This window comes from Hordeum vulgare, chromosome 6H (genome assembly GCF_904849725.1).
Source record: "Hordeum vulgare subsp. vulgare chromosome 6H, MorexV3_pseudomolecules_assembly, whole genome shotgun sequence".
Lineage (NCBI taxonomy): Eukaryota > Viridiplantae > Streptophyta > Magnoliopsida > Poales > Poaceae > Hordeum > Hordeum vulgare.
Window position 1 is genome coordinate 115,972,597 of NC_058523.1, and position 19,779 is coordinate 115,992,375.

General features: G+C 46.8%; 1 protein-coding gene across 1 annotated transcript; it reads left to right on the top strand.

The window, feature by feature from the left end:
* Positions 1-2,670: 2,670 nt before the first annotated feature.
* LOC123404611 (L-gulonolactone oxidase 3) lies at positions 2,671-17,942 on the top strand. The gene is made up of 2 exons (XM_045098554.1): positions 2,671-3,664; positions 16,724-17,942. The coding sequence occupies exons 1-2, from the start codon at positions 2,993-2,995 to the stop codon at positions 17,798-17,800; spliced, it is 1,749 nt and encodes a 582-aa protein (XP_044954489.1). The 5' UTR covers positions 2,671-2,992; the 3' UTR covers positions 17,801-17,942.
* The last annotated feature ends 1,837 nt before the right edge of the window (positions 17,943-19,779 follow it).

Sequence of the window (19,779 nt, forward strand, 5' to 3'; positions counted from 1 at the left end):
AGGAGGAGGCGGAAGACGCCGCTGACTGGTACACTTGTTGGAGTAGTGGCCCTTTTGACCACACTTGTGACAAGTCACCTGTGACAGCGGACGGAAGTGATCTGGAGGAGCTCCTCACTTAGGCGGTTGAGACTTCTGTTGGAAAGCTGGGTTGGGCGGGTGGGAAGATCAACGACCACCAGACTGCTTGAACTGCTGAGGCTGACGAGGCAGAGGAGGAACACATAACTTCTGTTGCTTTGGGACAATCTGAGCTAAGGACGAAGAGGAATGAGAGTCCGTGAAGCGCTTCCTTGAATTTCGACCCTAAGCAAAGCTAACTCAGCCGTGAGAGCTAAGTTATAGAACTGATCAAACTCGAGAGGGTCATGCAAGGCAAGAGAAAACTGCAAATCCTCCTTGAGACCACCTCGAAATAGATAGATCTTGCTCTTATCATCTGGAAATCCTGCTTGGCATAGCGTGCAAGGTTCTGGAACTCAATGTTGTAATTATAAACAGATGAGCTTCCTTGCTTTACACTCCTGAACTTCTCACGCATGCGCTCAACAAAGTTTGCTAGAATATGATGGGCTCTGAAATCACGGTAAAAGTCATCCCAACTGATCAGACGGTCGCATCTAGAATCCTTGAGATGCTCCCACCACTCGACCGCGTGACCCTTCAGCTGTAAAGTAGCAAATCTGACAAAATCCTTAGGCCTGACATTGCTGCACTCAAAATTCTTATTGATGTCACGTAGCCAATCATCTGCATCAAACGGTTGTTCACAACAAGTGAAGGACTTGGGTTGATTTACCAGGAATTGATTGAGAGAAGCAAACGGCTGCTAGTTGTTGAAATTTCCTTGTTGGCCTTGGTTCCTCTGTTGCATAATTTGAAGCAACATCTGAGTGTTTGCATTGGTTGCAGCCACCAAAAATTGCCCCTTCTCTTGAGTAGGAGGGGGAGGAGGGGTGGCGGAGGGTCAGCCTGCTCTCCATCATGGTTCGGATTATGGCGAGTTGCTCGAGCCATCCTGGAGGCAGACAATAACATTATACCACATATGAAGGATGAAGATGATAAGCTGAATCAAAGGCTTCAAAATATTGCAACATAAAATCTTAGCAATTTGCATTCGAACCATGATGGGACACGAGCACCCGCAAGAAGGGACACGCCACAAAGGCGCCACCATCCCACCTTCTAAAGCCATTGTTTTGGCACCACCAAAAAACCCAACCTCACACACCTTCGACTAAGAGGCGAGCCGCAAGTACGCATCCGACCAACCCAGTTGATGTACCGGCGCTCCATCACAACCACGAGCGCTTCCCCTCGACTTGCCGGGGTCATCGGCTCAAGATAAGGCATGGATCTGATCCTCGGCGACACCCACATGAGGTAGCCAAGGGGAACCAAGGGGAAGAGGGCATTTCCGGGCTAGGAAGTGACGCGACCAAGGTGGGGTAAGCCCTGCCCCTGCACCGACTTGCAACCAGCGGCGTCTGGGAGCGGCAGTCGCGACCGTGCGCTCAACAGCACCGCTGTAATAGAGCACACCAACACCTTTCCAACCCCAATACAAGCCGTCGTGCCTCCCAGCCATGAGGCCGCCGAGCGGTCACACCCAGCCAGGGGCATGGATGCCCGAGACGAGACTCGTGACTCTATCCGATCTGGATCGGCCACGCATCAGGAACAGAGATCAGCGCCATCCCGAGAGAGAAGCAACGCGAGAGGATTAGAGGTGGAAGCACAGGCACCTCGCCACCGCCGCCGACCCCGACCAAAGGCCGGCGACAATGACGACGAGGGGTTGCGCAAAGATGGGTGTCGACGCCTCTGGGGTAGACCTAATCCTCCCCCCTCGAGTCGCGAGACGAGGGCGGCCACGCGTGGGGGGGGGGGGTAGTGATCTCTGGGTTAGTCCCGTGATTACTGAATAGTTCGATGTATTACAACTTGTATGAAAAAATAATGTAGTAATTCAACAAAAAGTTACAAATTCTATAAAAAAAGGAAATAAACTTGACCCTTCATTGTACTTGTGAGAAAAATAATGCATAAAAGTAAAATCCCCATTTGAGTCCTTTTTGAAGAAGACAATTTTTTGACCAAAATAGTGTGAATAGTGACCTAAATAACAAATAATTTCCGTCTTTTTTGCCCCGAAGTCAACATTGATTTTTCTTATTTGAAACTTTATATACTAGTGTAAAAGAAAATCAAGTTTATTTTAAAAAAAACTTCTGAACAATTTTGATTTTAATTTAATTGTATAAAATATATATTTATACAGGATTCATCTACAACCAGAAATCAAAGTGTATTTTCCTTCTCCCGGATCTATTCTTAAAGGGGTGTGTCTAGAAGATGTGACATAGTTATTACACGTCTAAATAAATAAATCAAGCATAAAAAGAAAAACAAAATGAATAGAAAATACCCACACAGATCTTCATGTAAGATATGATATACTTTCTATGTACCTAAATAATTGTAGTTGAAAAAAACTAGACTAGTTCTTTCGAACTATAATTGTTTAGATACACACGAGGGAAGGGGGGAGGACTTAAATTTGCAATATTTATTTTATATCTAGATGTGTTTTAGCAAGACCGTTTTAAAAGAAATTGTGAAGTAAAACGGATTACACGGACTATGGTTCATGGCTGACCGAAGGTCCAATAGAAGGTGTCTATATACTGGAGTGCCATTTTAAATTTGACGTGCGTGCTCATCAAACCAGGCCAGAAAAGTTACACAGACACAAAATGCTTAGTATACCGGAGCAAGAACAAACTTGATCCGATCCACCGCGAATCCTTATAAGGCAACCCTGGCGAACCTTTCCAGCCAAACACGCCTTGCTTGACGGAGCAGCCTCCCCACCACCACCGCCGCAACACCAACAAAGCAAAAGCAGAGACGAGCTACAGCCTAGAGCTAGCCAAGGCAACGCGCACTCGCACTCGCACGCACGGCCCGGAGAAGAGCAAACACAACGATGGCCGCTTTTCTCCTGCTCGTGCTCTGCTCGCTGGCCCCGGGCGCCCTCTCCGTCCCGCCCCGCCCGCCGGTGCGCTGCGGCGACGCGGGCTGCGTGCTCTCGAACGCGTACGGCGCCTGGTCGAGCGACCGCGCCGACTGCCCCGTGTCGGCCGTGGCGTACCCGGCGTCCGAGCGGGACGTGGTCGCGGCCGTCGCGCGCGCCAGCGCGGGCGGCATGCGGGTCAAGGCCGTCAGCGGCTTCGCGCACACCATCCCGAAGCTGGCCTGCCCCGGGGGCGGCGGCGGCGGGAACGGCAGCGCGGCGTCTCTGCTGATCAGCACGGCGAGGTACGCCGGCGTGGAGGTGGACGCGGCGGCGCGGACGGTGACCGCGGACGCCGGCGCCCCGCTGCGGGCCGTGATTGACGCGGCGGAGGCGAGCGGGCTGAGCCTGCCGGCGTCGCCGTACTGGGAGGGGGTGAGCGTCGGCGGGGCCGTGAGCACCGGGTCCCACGGCAGCTCGTGGTGGGGCCGGGGCGGCGCCCTGCACGACCACGTCGTGGGGCTCAGCCTTGTCGTGCCCGCCGGAGCGGCCGATGGGTGGGCCAAGGTGGTGCCGCTCGCCAGAGGTGACGCGCTCTTTCCCGCCGCGCTCGTCTCGCTTGGCCTGCTCGGAGTCATATCCAAGGTTAGTAGAGTACTATCGAACTACTGATCACTATACTGGACTGTGCCATAGATGTGAGCTTCAGAATGATTGTCGAGCGTACTTTTCCCACTAGCTTGTCGGTCAAATCTTGCATGTAGTACCATTTGTGCCGTGGCGTTCTATTTCCTACTCCTACTAGCGTTCTAGTAGGACTTCGGAGTATGATGTACTTTCTCTATATTTGTAATTTTAGTAGGTTATAAGTTATTAGCCTACTAAAACCACGAATATTTTGGTACATAGGAAGTAGTTACTAGCATATATGATTCAAAATAAAAGAAAAACAAAACACATTTAATTTGTGGGCAACTTCACTGCAGTACCGTAAGGAATGAAAATTACAAATATTTTTCTAAAAATATGCAACTATATAGGTTTTTGTTGGACAAAATCTACTTTGTTTGACATGAAAGTAATGTACTTTGAAATACGCATGGACTGCCCCGAATTTGACAGCGTGCACGCAAGCTCGACCCACTAGAGCATGTACTGACAAATAAATAAATAAATAAGGGCAAAAATGTGTCACGTGTTTTGTTAAATGGGATAACGGACGAAAATCTTTTAAACGGGGCAAATCCCGTAAAAAAAATGCCAACTAACAGGGTTAAAATTGATATTTACTCTATCAACATGATAATTGGAATGATAGCTAAGAGTCGTCATATTGTGCAAACCGCCATAATTAACCTTCAATACGGCAATTCAGGTAAAAAGGCACGCTAGCAGATTCGTTACTACTCCCTTCGTTCCTAAATATAAGTCTTTTAAGAGATTTCAATAGTAGACTACATACAGATGTATATAGTCATAATTTAGAGTATAGATTTACTCATTTTGCTTCGTATGTAGACCTCTGGTGAAATCTTTTTAAAGACTTATATTTAGGAACGGAGGAAGTATCCTGTTAGGAATCGCCATAATTTATAGAACGGCCTTTATACATGGCCTCTCAGCCTTCATATATATGGAGTCTCGGTGCTGGCATTTAAAGTGCACTTGATATGATAGTTGTGTGCGGTTTGAAGGAAAGTCTGTGATCCTCACCTTACATGCATCTTTATTTAAATAATAAAAAAGAAGATGTCCCAATAACACATGGTTCCAATTTATTTATTTTTGGAACGAAGACGCTAGTCGCTTTCGGTTTTAAATTAATAAAATAACAAGGCATCATCCACAAAGTATCATTTTTTTTAAAGATCCAGCTTGGAATGCTGGCATATATTAGAACATAGCAGGTAGAAATATGGTTACAAAAGGGGCGGGGGATACGATCTAAAGATCAAGGAGAAAAAGGTGAAAGAAAAGGGAAAAGAAAGTGAGAGGGAAGGAACAGAGACGATCCTTCACGGTAGTTCCTAGAAAGGGTGCTCCAAAAAAGATGCTCCAGCTTGTCTCCATAGCTCGACGATTCTCGTGATTGCGCACTTTATATCTTGCATGTGCGCCTGCTTGTTTGTGAAGGTGCAATCGTTTCTGTGTTTCCAAATCTCCCATAGGATCAGGATGATCATCGTCTTGGTAGCCTTGCGGTGTAGTGGTTGAGCCGTTCCTATCATTGTGGCTATTATCTCCGCTGACCCCCGTCTTTGTTGCCCATGTGGAAGGGTACAAAGAGGCGCATCCAGCCCTCGAGGCGGCATGTGTCCAGATTTGTAGTGCCATGGGGCATTCCCAGAGCAAATGAGCTGATGTCTCTAAGTTCCGCAGGCATAGCTCCCAGAAATAGCCGTTTGGCCATCCACGTCGTTGCAGTCGGTCATTGCACCATAGCCTGTCGCGTAGGAGTAGCCAGGCAAAAATCTTGAGCCTAGGGGGTGCCCAAGTCTTCCAGATTATCTTCTTGAAATCGGACTTTAACATTCCTTGGAATTGTGCATTGTACGCCGACCTGGCCGAGTATGTTTGCGAGGCCTCAAGGTTCCATGTGATAGTGTCAGCTGTTTCTGCATGGAGTTGTAAATTCCTGCCTTGTAGCCATCTGTGTAGCCTAATCGCGTCCTCCCAAAGGTGCGCATTGCTACCATGCGCTAAGTCTGCTAACCAGGTGTTGTTCCGAAGTGCCTCCTGCACTGTTCTTTGTTTCCTCCTGGAGTGCTTAAAAAGGGATGGGAACATTGTCTTGAGGGAGCTTGTTCCCGTCCACGAGCAATGCCAGAAGGATGCCGTTGCGCCGTTGCCTAGGGTGACAGTTGTTGATGCGTTGAATAGGTCTCTGTCCGCTTCGTCACAAGGCAGATTCATGCCCCGCCAGGCCCTGTCATTGCTTGTCCATTGCAGCCAAAGCCATCTTAGCCTGAGGGCCCGGCTGAAGCGGTTTAGGTCAAGGATGCCAAGACCCCCATTCTCCATAGGGGAGCAGACTGTGGGCCAATTTACTTTACTCTTGCCTCCACCTAGCTTGCCGTCCTCTTGTGCCCACAGAAAACGACGTCTAGCTTTATCTACCTCATCGAAGAATTTCCTTGGCGCCCTTAGCACAGATAGTGCGAAAGTGGGTAGGGCTGAGAGGACGTTTCGGACCAAGACTCGCCTGCCGGCAACGTTAAGAAGTTTGCCCTTCCATCCAGCTAGCCTAGCTCTGATCCTGTCTAAGATGAACTGAATGTGGACTAGCCTAAGCCTCGACAAAGTTATCGGAAGCCCTAGGTAAGTCAGCGGGAAGGCGACGACTTTCCCTCCGAAGCTAGCTAAGATGTGTTGCAGGTCTGCGCCGTCGCATCTAATTGGAGCAGCTGTGGATTTTGACGGATTGATGAGCAGCCCCGATGCTCGTCCAAAGTCACGTAGAATAGCCATCAGAACTTCGATTTCTTCTGTTGCCGGATTGGCGAAGATGACGACGTCGTCTGCATAGAGGCTCACTCTGAGGGGGATTCCCCTGCCTGGTAGCGGTGCAATTTCTTGCAACTCCGTTGCCTTCTCTAGGAGACGGTGGAGGGTGTCAATGGCGATGATGAAAAGCAATGGGGAGAGGGAGTCTCCTTGCCGTAGGCCTCGCTGATGTGTGAAGTAATTGCCGGTAGTGCCGTTTAACATGACGGCCGAAGAGGCCGTGCAGAGGAGCAGGGAGGCCCAGTCCCGCCAGCGTGCCGGGAAATGAAGTTGTTGCATTACCTCTAGAAGGTACTCCCATGAGACGCTATTGAAAGCTTTTGCAATGTCTAGCTTAAGCAGTAGGGCTGGTTGTTTCTTCCTATGCAGAGATCGCACTATATTCTGTACGTAGAGGAAACTATCTTGCGTTGATTTGGAGCTAAGGAATGTTGATTGCGCCGGTGAGATTATGCTATTGATCACCGTGCATAGGCGCCTGGAGAGGACTTTGGTGATGAGCTTGGCCACCGAATGAATTAGACTAATCGGTCTATAATCGTGGATCGTACTTGCACCGTCCTTTTTTGGTAACAGTATTACCAGGGCTGTGTTTAACTTGTCGAAGTCCCCTCTAGACAGGTTGTAGAAATTAGTGAATGCTGCCATGATGTCTACTTTGATAATGTGCCAACAGGATCTGTAGAAGACCCCGGAGAATCCATCCGGTCCTGGGGCCTTCTCCACCGGTGATGCTTTGATCGCCTCCCAAACCTCTTCCTCAGAGAAAGGGTTGTCTAAGCCTCTATTGTGGACAGAAGGTAGGTCAAAGATCGACCAGTCCACTTGCAGAGGTCGCTCTACCCTGCTACCCATGGAGAGTTTGAAGTGGTTGTGAATCGCCTCCTCCTTGTGTTCGTGAGCCGTAAGTAGGTCGTCTCCTACTCGGAGGCAGTGAATAAAGTTCTTCCGCTTCCTTGTTGTTGCCTTGGCATGAAAGAACTTAGTGCCCGCATCTCCTAGCTGGAGCCAGGTGAGCCGTGAGGCCTATCGCCTGCGAGCACGTTCAAGTGCCGCGAGTCCCAACAGACGGAGCTTCAGCAGCTTTCGGAGGGTAAGCTCTGCGTCTAAGAGACGGCGTCTCTCCTGTGCGACATCTAGACGTAGCACTATCTCTGCCGCCATGTGGAATTGCATCTTGGCCTGGCTAAAGAAACTCTTGCTCCAATTCTTAAGTTCCCTTGCAGTTCTAGCCATCTTCGTGGCAAGACGTTGGAAAGGACAAGAGGACCGCTCCGGCCTTTTCCACGCCCGCTCCACCGTTGCATGGAAACGAGGGAAGCTGGGCCAGAAGCTCTCGAATCTGAATAGGGTTGTCCGGGGGGCGGCGGAAGTGTCAGCTAGAATCAGCGGGCAGTGGTCTGATGTTGCTGTCGACGCTGCGATGAGCGACACGGATGGGAAAATGCATTCCCAGGATGTATTGCAGAAGAATTTATCGATGCTCACTAGGGTCGGATCGTGGCGCTCGTTGCTCCACGTGTATCTACGGTTCTTGCATTTGATCTCCTTCAAGCCCTTTGCGTCGATGGCTGATCGGAACCTACCCATCAACCTACGGTTGAGATTGGTGTTGTTCTTGTCCTGCGCCTCGTATATGAGGTTGAAATCCCCGTTGATAAGCCAAGGATCGTTTGGTGGTGGCGCCGAGAGTGAAAGTTCCCGAAGGAAATCTTCCTTTCTCGCGTCGTCCGCCGGACCGTAGACTGTCGATAGCCAGAAATCCTGAGCCTGTCCGAGGAAGGTCACTTTAGCTGTAATAGCAAAGATCCCTATGGCATGCGATGAGACTATGGCCAACTCCTTGTCCCAAAGGATCGCCGCACCTCCACTAGTCCCTATTGCCGGAAGAGCGATACATCCTGTTAGCCTAGCGCCCCCTATCTCGCGGACTAGCTCCGGTGACCAGGCGGCGATCTTGGTCTCTTGGATGCAGAGAATGGCTGTGCGCTGGGCGGCCGCCAGCTCCCCGACTGCCGCCCTCTTGGCTGGGTTGTTCAAGCCACGAACGTTCCAGCACATAATGGGTTGAATCTTGTCATGCATCTAAAACACAAAAGTATCTCCGATGACTAAAACAAGGCGGCCCAAGGCCAAGAGAAGACACCACCATCATACAAGGCTGGGGCCGGCGCCCACCAGCAGTACCCAAGATGCACCGGCTCTGATGATACATCCTACTGTCCCTACGAACTGGGAAACAAACTAGATTGAACCGGTCGGGGATCGGTCGCCATCGGAGGCTAAGACTAAAGACAACTAACATGATCACACGGTGGCCTCATCGGCAGCTCCGTCGGGGCCGTTCATGCGAGCCATGACCCGCAGCGCCTCACCATCCAGGTGGGTCAGCCTGGCGATGACCGAGATGTCGCTGTCGGACAGGGGCTCTTCGAAGCGTTGCAGGAGCGCCTTTGCGACTTTTGCCGTCAGCCTATCCCGAGGGCCGAGCAGGCCGAGCTCCTTCACGATGCGCAAGGAAGCGTGTTGTGCCACCGGTACTGACGACCCGATGGCAGCTTGCCGCGCGCTGGAGCGGGTCGGGGTAGAGGTGGCCCTAGTCTTCGGTGGCGCCGCGGGACGGCGCGCGGGTGCAATGGCAATGAGGGGCTGCTGCTTGGAGGTCCGGAAGAGGCCTCGCGATTCCGGCCCGGCTACTTTCCCTCCGATCTCCATCTCCCTGACGCGTCCAGTGACAGCCCCGAGCTGGACCTCCAAAGTGTTGGCTGCTGATGGGGTGGCCTTGTGGAACTGTCCCAGCTCAGATGCCGCGGCCGACAGTGTAGGACTGAAGGCGTCCAGTTCCACTGACTCCCCCGAGGCCTGGAGCAGGGAGGCGTCGATGAAGTCGAGGGGGGCTGCCACTGTCGCCTCCGCGGCGGTGTGGACGTCGGTCGCCAGGCCGTCGATGACGACGGAGGCCGGGGAAGGCTTCTTTGCGGTCCTGAAGAACTCTTCAACCGGGTCCTCGCCGGCGGCACTGGACCTCGCGACTGGCGCGGGCTGGCTGGCCGCTGCAGCAGCGCCCGCGGTCTTGGCAATCACTGTCGGGGTTGCACTAACACTAGGGCGCCTCGACTGGCGCCTAGCCGGCGCAGTGCTCCTCCCGGCCCCCGAGCGGCGGTTCGAGGACTCCCTCGAGCCGCGTCCGGCCGGCGGTGATCTGCTGCGGCGGCGTCGAGAAGGTGAAGCAGGAGGGGCACGCGAGGCGCCGCGGCGCAGGAGGACGTCCTTCCAGGACCTGTGGCCGCCTGCACCCGATCCTCCCTCACCGTCCCCATCCCTCGGACGACCGTCTCTAGGGGCGCCCCGGCACCCTACGCTGGCTACAGGTGCACGAGGCAGTCGCTGCGAGCGGTCTCCTCCTTGGCCGTCTTCCACCCCCAGCGTCCAAGACGCAGGGGCCACCAAGGGGAAAGGAGGGCCCTCGTCGTCGGAGCCAGACGACGGCAGACCGCTATGGGCGGAATGGGAGGAGCGCGGAGAGGGTTGTGTCCAGTCCTCCACCCTGTCGACGTGAATCAGCATGGTGTACTCCGCCGTAGCCGGCGGCGGCGCAACTCTCCTGTCTGGTGGGGAGAATCCCTCCATCTCCTCCACCCTGCCGGCTCCGCGAGGAAGGACCCCCAGAGTGTGCGACGTCGGAATATCAGCTATGTCTCTGGCCCAGACCCAGCTACCCCCAGAGGGACAATCCAGCGCTTACAGACCATAGATAACATCAATTAACCACAAGTCTAAACCAAGAGATGGGCAGCATCAAATAGCACAATAATGTTGCTGGCCCGATTGTCCAATCTCCTAAAAATCGAAAAGGATGCCAGCAAAGTGAATAAAGAAAACTCAACCAGTCGCCTAACCATGACGAGCCGACGTGACGTCTGGGTGCTCTGGATCTTCTCCATGACCTCCATCATGCGGTCTCATGATTGTGGAGACTACAATTTGAAAACTCCAAATTTACGCACCCCGTAGACAACATAACTCTATATGGACAGGGACTGTGCCAATACAACGACTATGCTACGTGTTTGGCAATGTTGGCGAAGGGGAATTGAAGTTTATAGTAGGGAGTTGTATTAAGATTAGACATGGAATGAGTCATCTTATTCTCAATTTTCAGTTTGGCTCATGATAAAAACTATGTGTGAGAATTGGGAACAAATTATATTCTGCTGTTTGGTTCGATTGACAAGGGGACTAGACAAGGGAGGTTAATGTAAGTTATGATGAAGGATTAGGATTAACTCATTGAAACAACTCCCTTTCAACTCCCACTCTCTTCCCTGTTAATAAAACAGCGAGAGTTGGAATCTCAAAGTTTCATTATCGTTTCCTTATAATTTTCCAATCTCACTAACCAAATAGTAATAGATTTGTAGTCTTATACCCCTTTAATCCCATTTCCTAACTGCAATTACCCCCAATCAAACACGGTATTAGAGCATTCTAGTTCAAGGGGCCTTGAGAGGCCGTACAGGAACTCATCGATTAGCAATTGAGTGCGGCCAACTACTTATGCTTTATTGACCAGGTAAAGCACGAACAACATCACCAGATCTACTCCCTCCATTCCTAAATATAAGTATTTTAAGAGATTTTACTAAAAGTCTACATCGAGCAAAATGAGTGAATCTACACTTTAAAGTATGTCTATATACATCCGTACGTAGTCTATTAGTAGAATCTTTATAAAGACTTATATTTAGAAACTGAGGGAGTAGATCCTAATGCCAGGGAGACATGTGATATGTTGTTAATAGACTGTTGCCACCAAAAAAGTCGAGCGCAAATACTTTGCTTTGCTGTCACTATGAATGCAATACAGAAAAGCTTTACAAAAAGGTATGCACACAAGAACTCTGAAAAAGACTAGACAAGGCAGGAAAAATGCATGCTTGCACACGCATTGTCATTGTGAACAGATCACATGTCCAGATGCATGTTTCATGTCCAACTCCCAACTGATGCATGAAAGATATAGAGGGTGCTTGGATCCAAAAGACTAAAACTAGTCTGACTAAAAGTCTAAAACTAGTCTTTTTAAGAGGCTAAAGTTCCAAGCACCCCTGACTATAGATAGGCTAAAACTAGTCTTGAGACTAAAATCTTTTAGTCAGGGGTACCCCTACTAAAATATGCATTAGTCCTCTCTCTCCTCATTTAACTCCTCATGCAAGTTCTGGATTGGAGGGTTTGGAGGATAATAAATGCTCATTAACTTGATTTTAGTCTCTTTAGTACTACCTCCGTCCAAGTGTATAGGACATGCGCGTAGTTCTAGCTTGTTAATTTAACTAGCTAAATATATATTATATGTGATAAAAAATACATATTCAGAAACTACATTCCTACATGAATCTAATGGTATATTATTTATTACATATAATATATATTTAGCTAGTTAAATTGACAACTTAGAACTGCGCGCATGTCCTACACACTTGGACGGAGGTAGTACTTGGATCCAAGCATGGGTAAGGCTAGCAAGTTTTAGTCTCACTACTTTTAGTCGTAGGACTAAAACGTATCCAAGCACACTCATAATGTTGTGTGAAACTCCCTAGATACGAGCTTGGCGCGATTGTCAAGCGTGCGCCGTAGTTCAGCTTCATGAATGGACTACATTCTGTTGTACTTTTCCCACTAGCTTGTCGGTCAAATCCTTATATCTAGTACGATTTGTACTCTGGTGTTCTATTTCGTACTACTAGTAGCAAGACTAAGGAAAGCCTCATGTGCTGATTCTGAGCTTTTTGGTACTTTAGATACATGTATCCTCTCTGCTAGTAGGACTTTGGAGTATGATGTACTACTAGCATATATGGATACAAAATAAAATAAAAACAAAACACATTTCATTTTTGTGCAACTTCAGTGAATACAGTAAGAAATTCAAGTTGCACATAATTTTCTAAAAAAATATGCAAACTATATAGGTTTTTGTTGGACAGAATCTACTTTGTTTGACATGAAAGTAAGTGTACTTTGAAAATAGGCATGGACTACCCCGAATTCGACGCCATGCACTTGTCACACAAGCTTGACTGACTACAACATGTACTGACAAATAAATGAAAAGGGTAAAAATGTAGCATGTGTTTTGTTAAATGGGATAACGGACGAAAGTCTCTTAAACATGGCAAATCCCGTAAAAAAAAAGCCAACTAAGAGGGTTAAAAAGTCATATTTACTCTACTATCAACATGAGAGTTGAAACGACACATTTCGAGCAACTCTAACCGAGTCGTCATTTTGAGCAAATCGCCATAATAAGGGCTCCTTTGATTTAAATGATTTTCGTAGGAATTTTGGAGCATTAGAATCCTTAGGATTTTTCCTATATAGGTTCATATAGGAACTTTTTCAAATGATTCCTTTGTACTATTACACAATGGATTTCTAGCATCATTCAAACATCTTTGAAAGAATCCTTTGTTTTTTCTGTGACGCAATGAAACAAGCCCAAATCATATAGGTTTGAGATGACTATGCCATTTTAATCCTATGTTTTTTTTGTTCCCTTGTTTTAAAATTCTACAAATCAAAGTGGCCCTAATCATCAATACGACGATTCAAGTATAAAAAAAGGCACACTAGCAGAGTTACTATCTTGTTAGGAGTCGTCATAATTTATGAAACGACCTTCATATATGGCCTCTCATCCTTCATATATGAAGTCTCGGGGCGCCTCTTAAAGTGGGCTTCGGAAAATAGTTGTGTTTGGCGTGAAGAAAAGTACATGTGATCCTCACATTCATGTGTATCTTTATTGGGAAAATTTAATTGGAAGCGTGCCCATAGCTGCTTTGCCGTGCGGCGGGCAGACCGATCCGTCTAATCTAAGCGTATCATGTGAGACCGTTAGATTAAGGAAAGGAAAAAGTTTTGCATGCTACAGACAACGTGCAATTTCTTTTGATGTTTGAAATTCAAAAAGTTTTATCTATAAAACCGTTAATTTAATCGATGATCCGTTTTCACCATTGGCTTTCTCGCGACGAGTTCTTCGAAACTAGATCCCATGTCGATATGTTTCGTCAACTATTTTTTTCCGTTCATACTTGCCACATTTTTTGACCCACTTGCCATATTATTAACCACTTACTTGCCTCGAAAAAAATAACTTAATTGTCACTTTTTAATGTTGTTTCGTACAAAAGCCTTGTAACAGATTTAATTATACATGATATAAAAGCATGTTGTTGGTTGTGTTTGTCAATTTAAAATATACCAACTTGTCATATTTACAATGACTGACAAGTTGTATGAGACAAATATGATAACGATGTAGGATTAAAATGACAAGCACAAAAAAATATATGTGGCAACTGTGATTTTATAAGCACCTACAAGCTTTATGAGACCACATGACAACTTCATAGAATAAAAATGACAAGCACATTAAAACATTTTGGGGACTGCATTTATAAGCATCGACAATCTTTTGCACGAAACGACATCAAAAATATATGGAAATTAAGTTATTTTTATTGGAAAAGTAAGTGGTTAATAATATGGCAAGTGAGTGGAACAATGTGGCAATTATGGAAGGAAAAAAAAGTTTGTCGAAACATGTCGACATGGGATCTCGTTTCGAAAGTCTTGTCGCGACAAAGCTAACGGTGAAAACAAATCATTGATTGAATTAATGGTTTTAAAGATAAAACTTTTGGAATTTCAAGTATTGAAGAGAATCATTCTGCCTATTTTTAGGTGCATGTGCATGCGGGACGCCATTGAATCCATCTTTTTAATAACCCGCGATAGCGACATGCATTCATAATCATAAATAGTGTTTTCTTGTTTAGACCGGCTACTACCGCATGCATGCAGCATACAGTTCTCACGCATGCATGGTGGGCTTCCTACAACCGCAACACGGCAAGACTAACGTGCGGCGCCGTTACGTAGTCTAGTCCATCTTTATTTAAACAATTAAAGTAAAAAAATATGTCTCAATAACACATGGTCTCGTGATTATGGGGACAACAATTATGAAAACTTCAAATTTGTGCTTCCCCTAAACGACATAACTCTATATGGTCATGAGTGTGCTAATACAGCGACGAGCATACTAGTCCAACTAAATATGATACTACCATATCATATTAAATGATTTATTAGTATGTGTCTTGAATAACAATAAATAGAACTATTATGATACCAAGGTGTGATAAGATGACTGTGAGGTAGTATCATATACGAAAATTGCTTTTGGAGACCGAGCTCCATGAAGGCCTTCAAATGTAAAATTTAAAATTCTTAAAAATTTATATTTTTACATTTCAAAAAATTCTAAAATATATATAGAGATAGTTGAAGGCATAACACACATGTGTGTAAATTTTCAGGACAAAATACGTTGAAAGAGGCCCGTGCAAAAAAGATAAATTTGGGTTTTTTAACACATGATACTATTTATCCTTTGAGGCCATGAATTTGGTTTTTTTGCATAAATTGTATTTCAAGGTATTTCATCTTAAAAATTTACACACATACACATAACATCCTTGTTTACTTGCACAATTTTTCAGATTTTTTGAAAATGAAAAGTATGAATTCTGAATTCTTTAAAAATTTCTAGCTCCAATGAGCTCGGTCACCAAACGTCTGTTCTCATATCATACACTACTCCCTTCGTTCCTAAATATATGTCTTTTTAAAGGTTTCACTAGAAAACTATATACGAATGTATATATAGACATATTTTAAACCGTAGATTCATCCATTTTGTTTGTAGTCTTCTAATAAAATCTTCAAAAAGACTTATATTTAAGAACGAAAGGAGTAGTATCATATGCATGATATTAGTACATGATACTTCTCACTACGACCAAACTTATGTTTTCTTCATCGGATGAAACACGAACAACATCATCAGATCTACTCCCTATGTTTCTAAATAATTATAGTTGAAAATAACTAGTTTAGTTGTCCTTAACTATAATTATTTAGGAACGGAGGGAATAGATCCTAATCCAAGGGAGACATGTGCTACATGTTGTTAATACACTGTTGCTGCCGAAAATGTGGAGCGCAAATAATTTGCTTTGCTGTCACTATGAATGCAGTACAGAGAAGCTTTAGGAAAAGGAACGCACACAAGAACTATGAAAAAGGCTAGTGAAGGCAGGGAAAATGCATGCTTGCACGCATTGTCATTAACTAGCAAAAAAGCCCGTGCGTTGCAACGGAAGAGAAAATAACACACGCTCTGAACGCAATATATTTTTACATGACATCACATTTGTGTTGTCGACGATGGCTTTAGTGCTCACACAATGAAAACGCGTTTGAATATACAGTCACTCGAAATAAGATGAGAAATATGTTGTTTCTCCCCATGAGGTTTTCGAAAGATGTGCATATGTTGTTAACGATGTTTTCTTTCCTTTCAATTTAGTTTTAATTTGATGGATGTTTATTGCAATTCATATCGTCGTCGGAAAGAAAGAAAAAAAGAACCGTGCACTACAAATTAAGTTTGCACCAAAAATAATATTTAAAAAGTATTCAACAACCAAAAGTGACATCCTATTTAGATTCTACACAATTTTTTAATCAAATTTCATATATAACATGTTAAAATCGTAGTTAGGGTTTAAAAGATATGGATAATTTTGTTTTAGATAAAATGTGGATTGATTAACTGAAAGTTAGGTTTTTTTTCTTAAAATATGGAGGGCGGGTTGATTACCTGAAACATCACGGGGTTTTCGGAAAAATGCAAAAAAACGATTCGTTTTCTGACTTAAATTCGGACTGTGGATTGATTACCTGAAACATCAGGGGGTTTTCTGAAAAATACAAAAAAGATTCGTTTTTTGACTTAAAAACGGACTACGGGTTGAATACTGGAAAAATGAGGGGTGTTTTTGCAAAATAACCACGACGGACGACAAAAGCATTCTACGCTTTATTATTAGGAAGAGATAATACGGAGTACGACGCAGTGGCATGGCATGCTCCTTCACCGAAATTTGCAAAGATATATACCACAAGTTTTGTCAAGGATTGGCATGTGCGGAGAATGGCTAGTTGCTAATTATCCATCCGAAACGTAGAGTTCAGATGCAAGCTTTTGTTTTTACCTATGTTTGATCTCCAACTCCCAACTGACGCATGGAAGATATACTGCTGGCGTGGATGCCACTGCAGGTCACTTTGGCGCTGGAGCCAAGATTCAAGAGAAGCGTGACCTACGATTACAGGGACGACTCCACCTTCCAGGACGACTTCGCGGACCACGCCGCGCGGCACGAGTTCGCCGACATCGCCTGGTACCCGTCCCAGCACCAGGCCGTCTACAGGCTCGACGACCGCGCGCCGCTCAACGCCACCGGCGACGGGGTCAACGACTTCATCGGCTTCCGGTCGACGCTCATCGCGGTCTCCCAGGGGGTCAGGGCGCTAGAGACCGCACTGGAAGGGTCGAGGAACGTCAAGGGCAAGTGCGCGATGGCCGCGGCGGAGATTGCCGCCAAGCGGCTGATCGGCAACGGGCTGCGCAGGAAGGCCGGCCAGCTGTTCACCGGCTACCCCGTCGTGGGGTTCCAGGGGCAGATGCAGACGTCGGGCTCCTGCGCGCGGTCGCCGGCCTCCAGCCCGCTCACGGCGTGCGCGTGGGACCCCAGGTTCAAGGGTCTCTTCTTCTACGAGAGCACGGCCATCTTCTCGCCGGCGCGGTTCCGGTCCTTCGTGCTCGACGTGAAGCGGCTGCGCGACCTCAGCCCGGACAGCATGTGCGGCGTGGACGTGTACAACGGCCTCCTGGTCCGGTTCGTGAGGAGGTCGGAGGCCTGGCTGGGGCAGCCGGAGGACTCCGTGGTGGTGGACTTCAACTACTACCGCGCGGCGGACCCGTCGGCGGCGCGGCTCAGCCAGGACGTGTGGGAGGAGGTGGAGCAGATGGCGTTCGTCAAGCACGGGGCGCGGCCGCACTGGGCCAAGAACAGGATGGTGGCCTTCCGGGGGGTGCAGGGGAAGTATCCGGGATGGGCCAGGTTCGCCGCGGCCAAGCGGCAGCTGGATCCGCGGGGACTGTTCGACAGCCCGTGGTCCGACGACGTCGTCGGCGGCAAGGAGCTCGGTAAGGAGGATGGGTGCGCGCTGGACGGGGGATGCGTCTGCTCGGAGGACAGACACTGCAGCCCGGAGCAAGGATACTACTGCAGAACGGGGCTTGTGTTTACAGAGGCCAGGGTATGCAGATACTCTGCCTCGCAGCTTGTATAGGACATATACACCCTTCTGTTGTATAAAACAGAGACAGTACCATATACGTATATCACTTATGTTCTACAGTTTTTTTTCCGCCTTAACTATATGTAAGTTGTCTGAATTCTCCCCTCAAAAAAAGGTTGTCTGAATTTTTCAATTTGGGTTATTGGCTGTTGATTCTGCTACGAGGTTTGTGCTGTGTTTTTTCTTTTATGATGTCTGTTGCACTCGATCACCTATGGAGTCATTGGCCCTTTCGTGGTTCGGCCGGAAGATGGCGCTGTACAAAGAGAAGAAATTTCGAGGCAGGACGATGATGGGACCCGAGGATCATATATATCACTTCTGCTCTATACTTTATTTTTTTCCACCTTAACTATATGTAAGTTGTCTGAATTTTTCAATTTGGGTCATTGGCTGTTGATTCTGCTACGAGGTTTGTGCTGTGTTTTTCTTTCATGGATGTTGTTCTATGAGCTGGTTTGGTAATTATCTTTTTCTGGCTGACACGTATTCGGGTCAGTCGATTTGCTATGGTCTGAAGGCCAGTTATTTGTACCGCTCATCCTATCCCTCTTTTCCGTTGTTTTTGTTTTTTGTTTTTACGCGTTCCTCCTTTTACTTTAATTTTATTTTCTTTATTATTTATTTTATTTTATTTTTAATTTATAGCTATCTTTTGGATGTTGGGTGAATGTAAATATACACACACAAATACTATTTATTATGTGCAGAAAATGCATTACTATGATTTTTGTTTTTGTTTGCATACTACATAAGTGCATTTTTAGTGCAGGTTATGTGCAAGTTTTTTTTCACTTTTCTCATTATCTTTTATTCTAAAAGAGTAATAGCAATCACATGAATTCGTTGCTTCTTATAAAACTTTGTTATTTTGATTTAGTTATTATTTCATTTCATTTCTTCTTTAAGGGTAATACCAATGTCATTAATTTATTTCATTTAGAAATTTTACTTTGAAAAATATCCGTTGTTATATGCTTATTCTTGCATACTTTTAAAAAGCGCACAGATTATATATATTTTGTGCGGAAAATTTCACTATTTGTTTTAGATTTTATTGTTTCTTTTTGCTAAAAAGGATACACCAAGGCCAATATTAATTTTTCCTTAGGGCATCTGCAAGGCGGATCCGCCAACCTCCCGCAACGGTTCGGACTGCGCGATCCGATCCGCGGAAGCCATCCAACGCGATTATGTATCTATCTACGACACGGTCCGACGTGGTTTCTCCCGCAAATTAGAGACAAAAGCGGAGAGCTTTGCGGGGGTCCGGACACGAGAAACGTCGCTATCCGACACCTCCGACCCACCCAATCCCCCCTTTCCAGTCCCATTTACTTGCACTCCGCCTCTTCTACCCCTTGCTTTCCACCCTCCACCTTCGCCTCCGCTGCTCCTTGTACGTCTTTGGATGCCAAAGAGGCATTGTCGACGTTCGCAACCAGCACCGACGCGCCCGCTCGTTGTCTACGGCAGAGCTTTCCACCCCGGAGCCGTTTGTAACCAGGTACACTTCGTCCCCCGTCGACGACCTCGTGGCAGTCACCATGCTCGATAGGGGTTCAATCAAATGCCATTGAGCTTATTTTTAAATGCTATGTCGGGTTTTAGAGTTTGGAGGATGATGAGCTACTCGACCATGAAGGATGAGTTGTTGTGCGATGCGTGGTTGGCCGCATCCGCGAATTTAGTAGGCTGGACTAGGGGGGAGCCATTCTGGCGGCAATTGCATGAAACATTTCACACAGGAAAGGACATTGCACCCTACAACATGTATATCATTCGTCAAGCAACGTGAAGTCGTCGTCGTTTTGCTGGCAAATCATCCTGATCAACGTCACCAAGTTTTGAAACGTGGTTCGTCGCCACCGGAGGACGGCGCTGGAAGTTGGCCTCTCCTGGTGACGGCTAGGGTTCCAGCCTCCAGGGATGAGGAAAACGACTTGTTACGGCTCGTGCGGCTGGCTCGA

Coding starts and splice junctions, on each gene's coding strand:
- LOC123404611 (XM_045098554.1), top strand. CDS start 2,993: ATGGCCGCTTTTCTCCTGCTCGTGCTCTGCTCGCTGGCCCCGGGCGCC. Junction 3,665..16,723: donor TGCTCGGAGTCATATCCAAG/GTTAGTAGAGTA, acceptor ATGCCACTGCAG/GTCACTTTGGCGCTGGAGCC.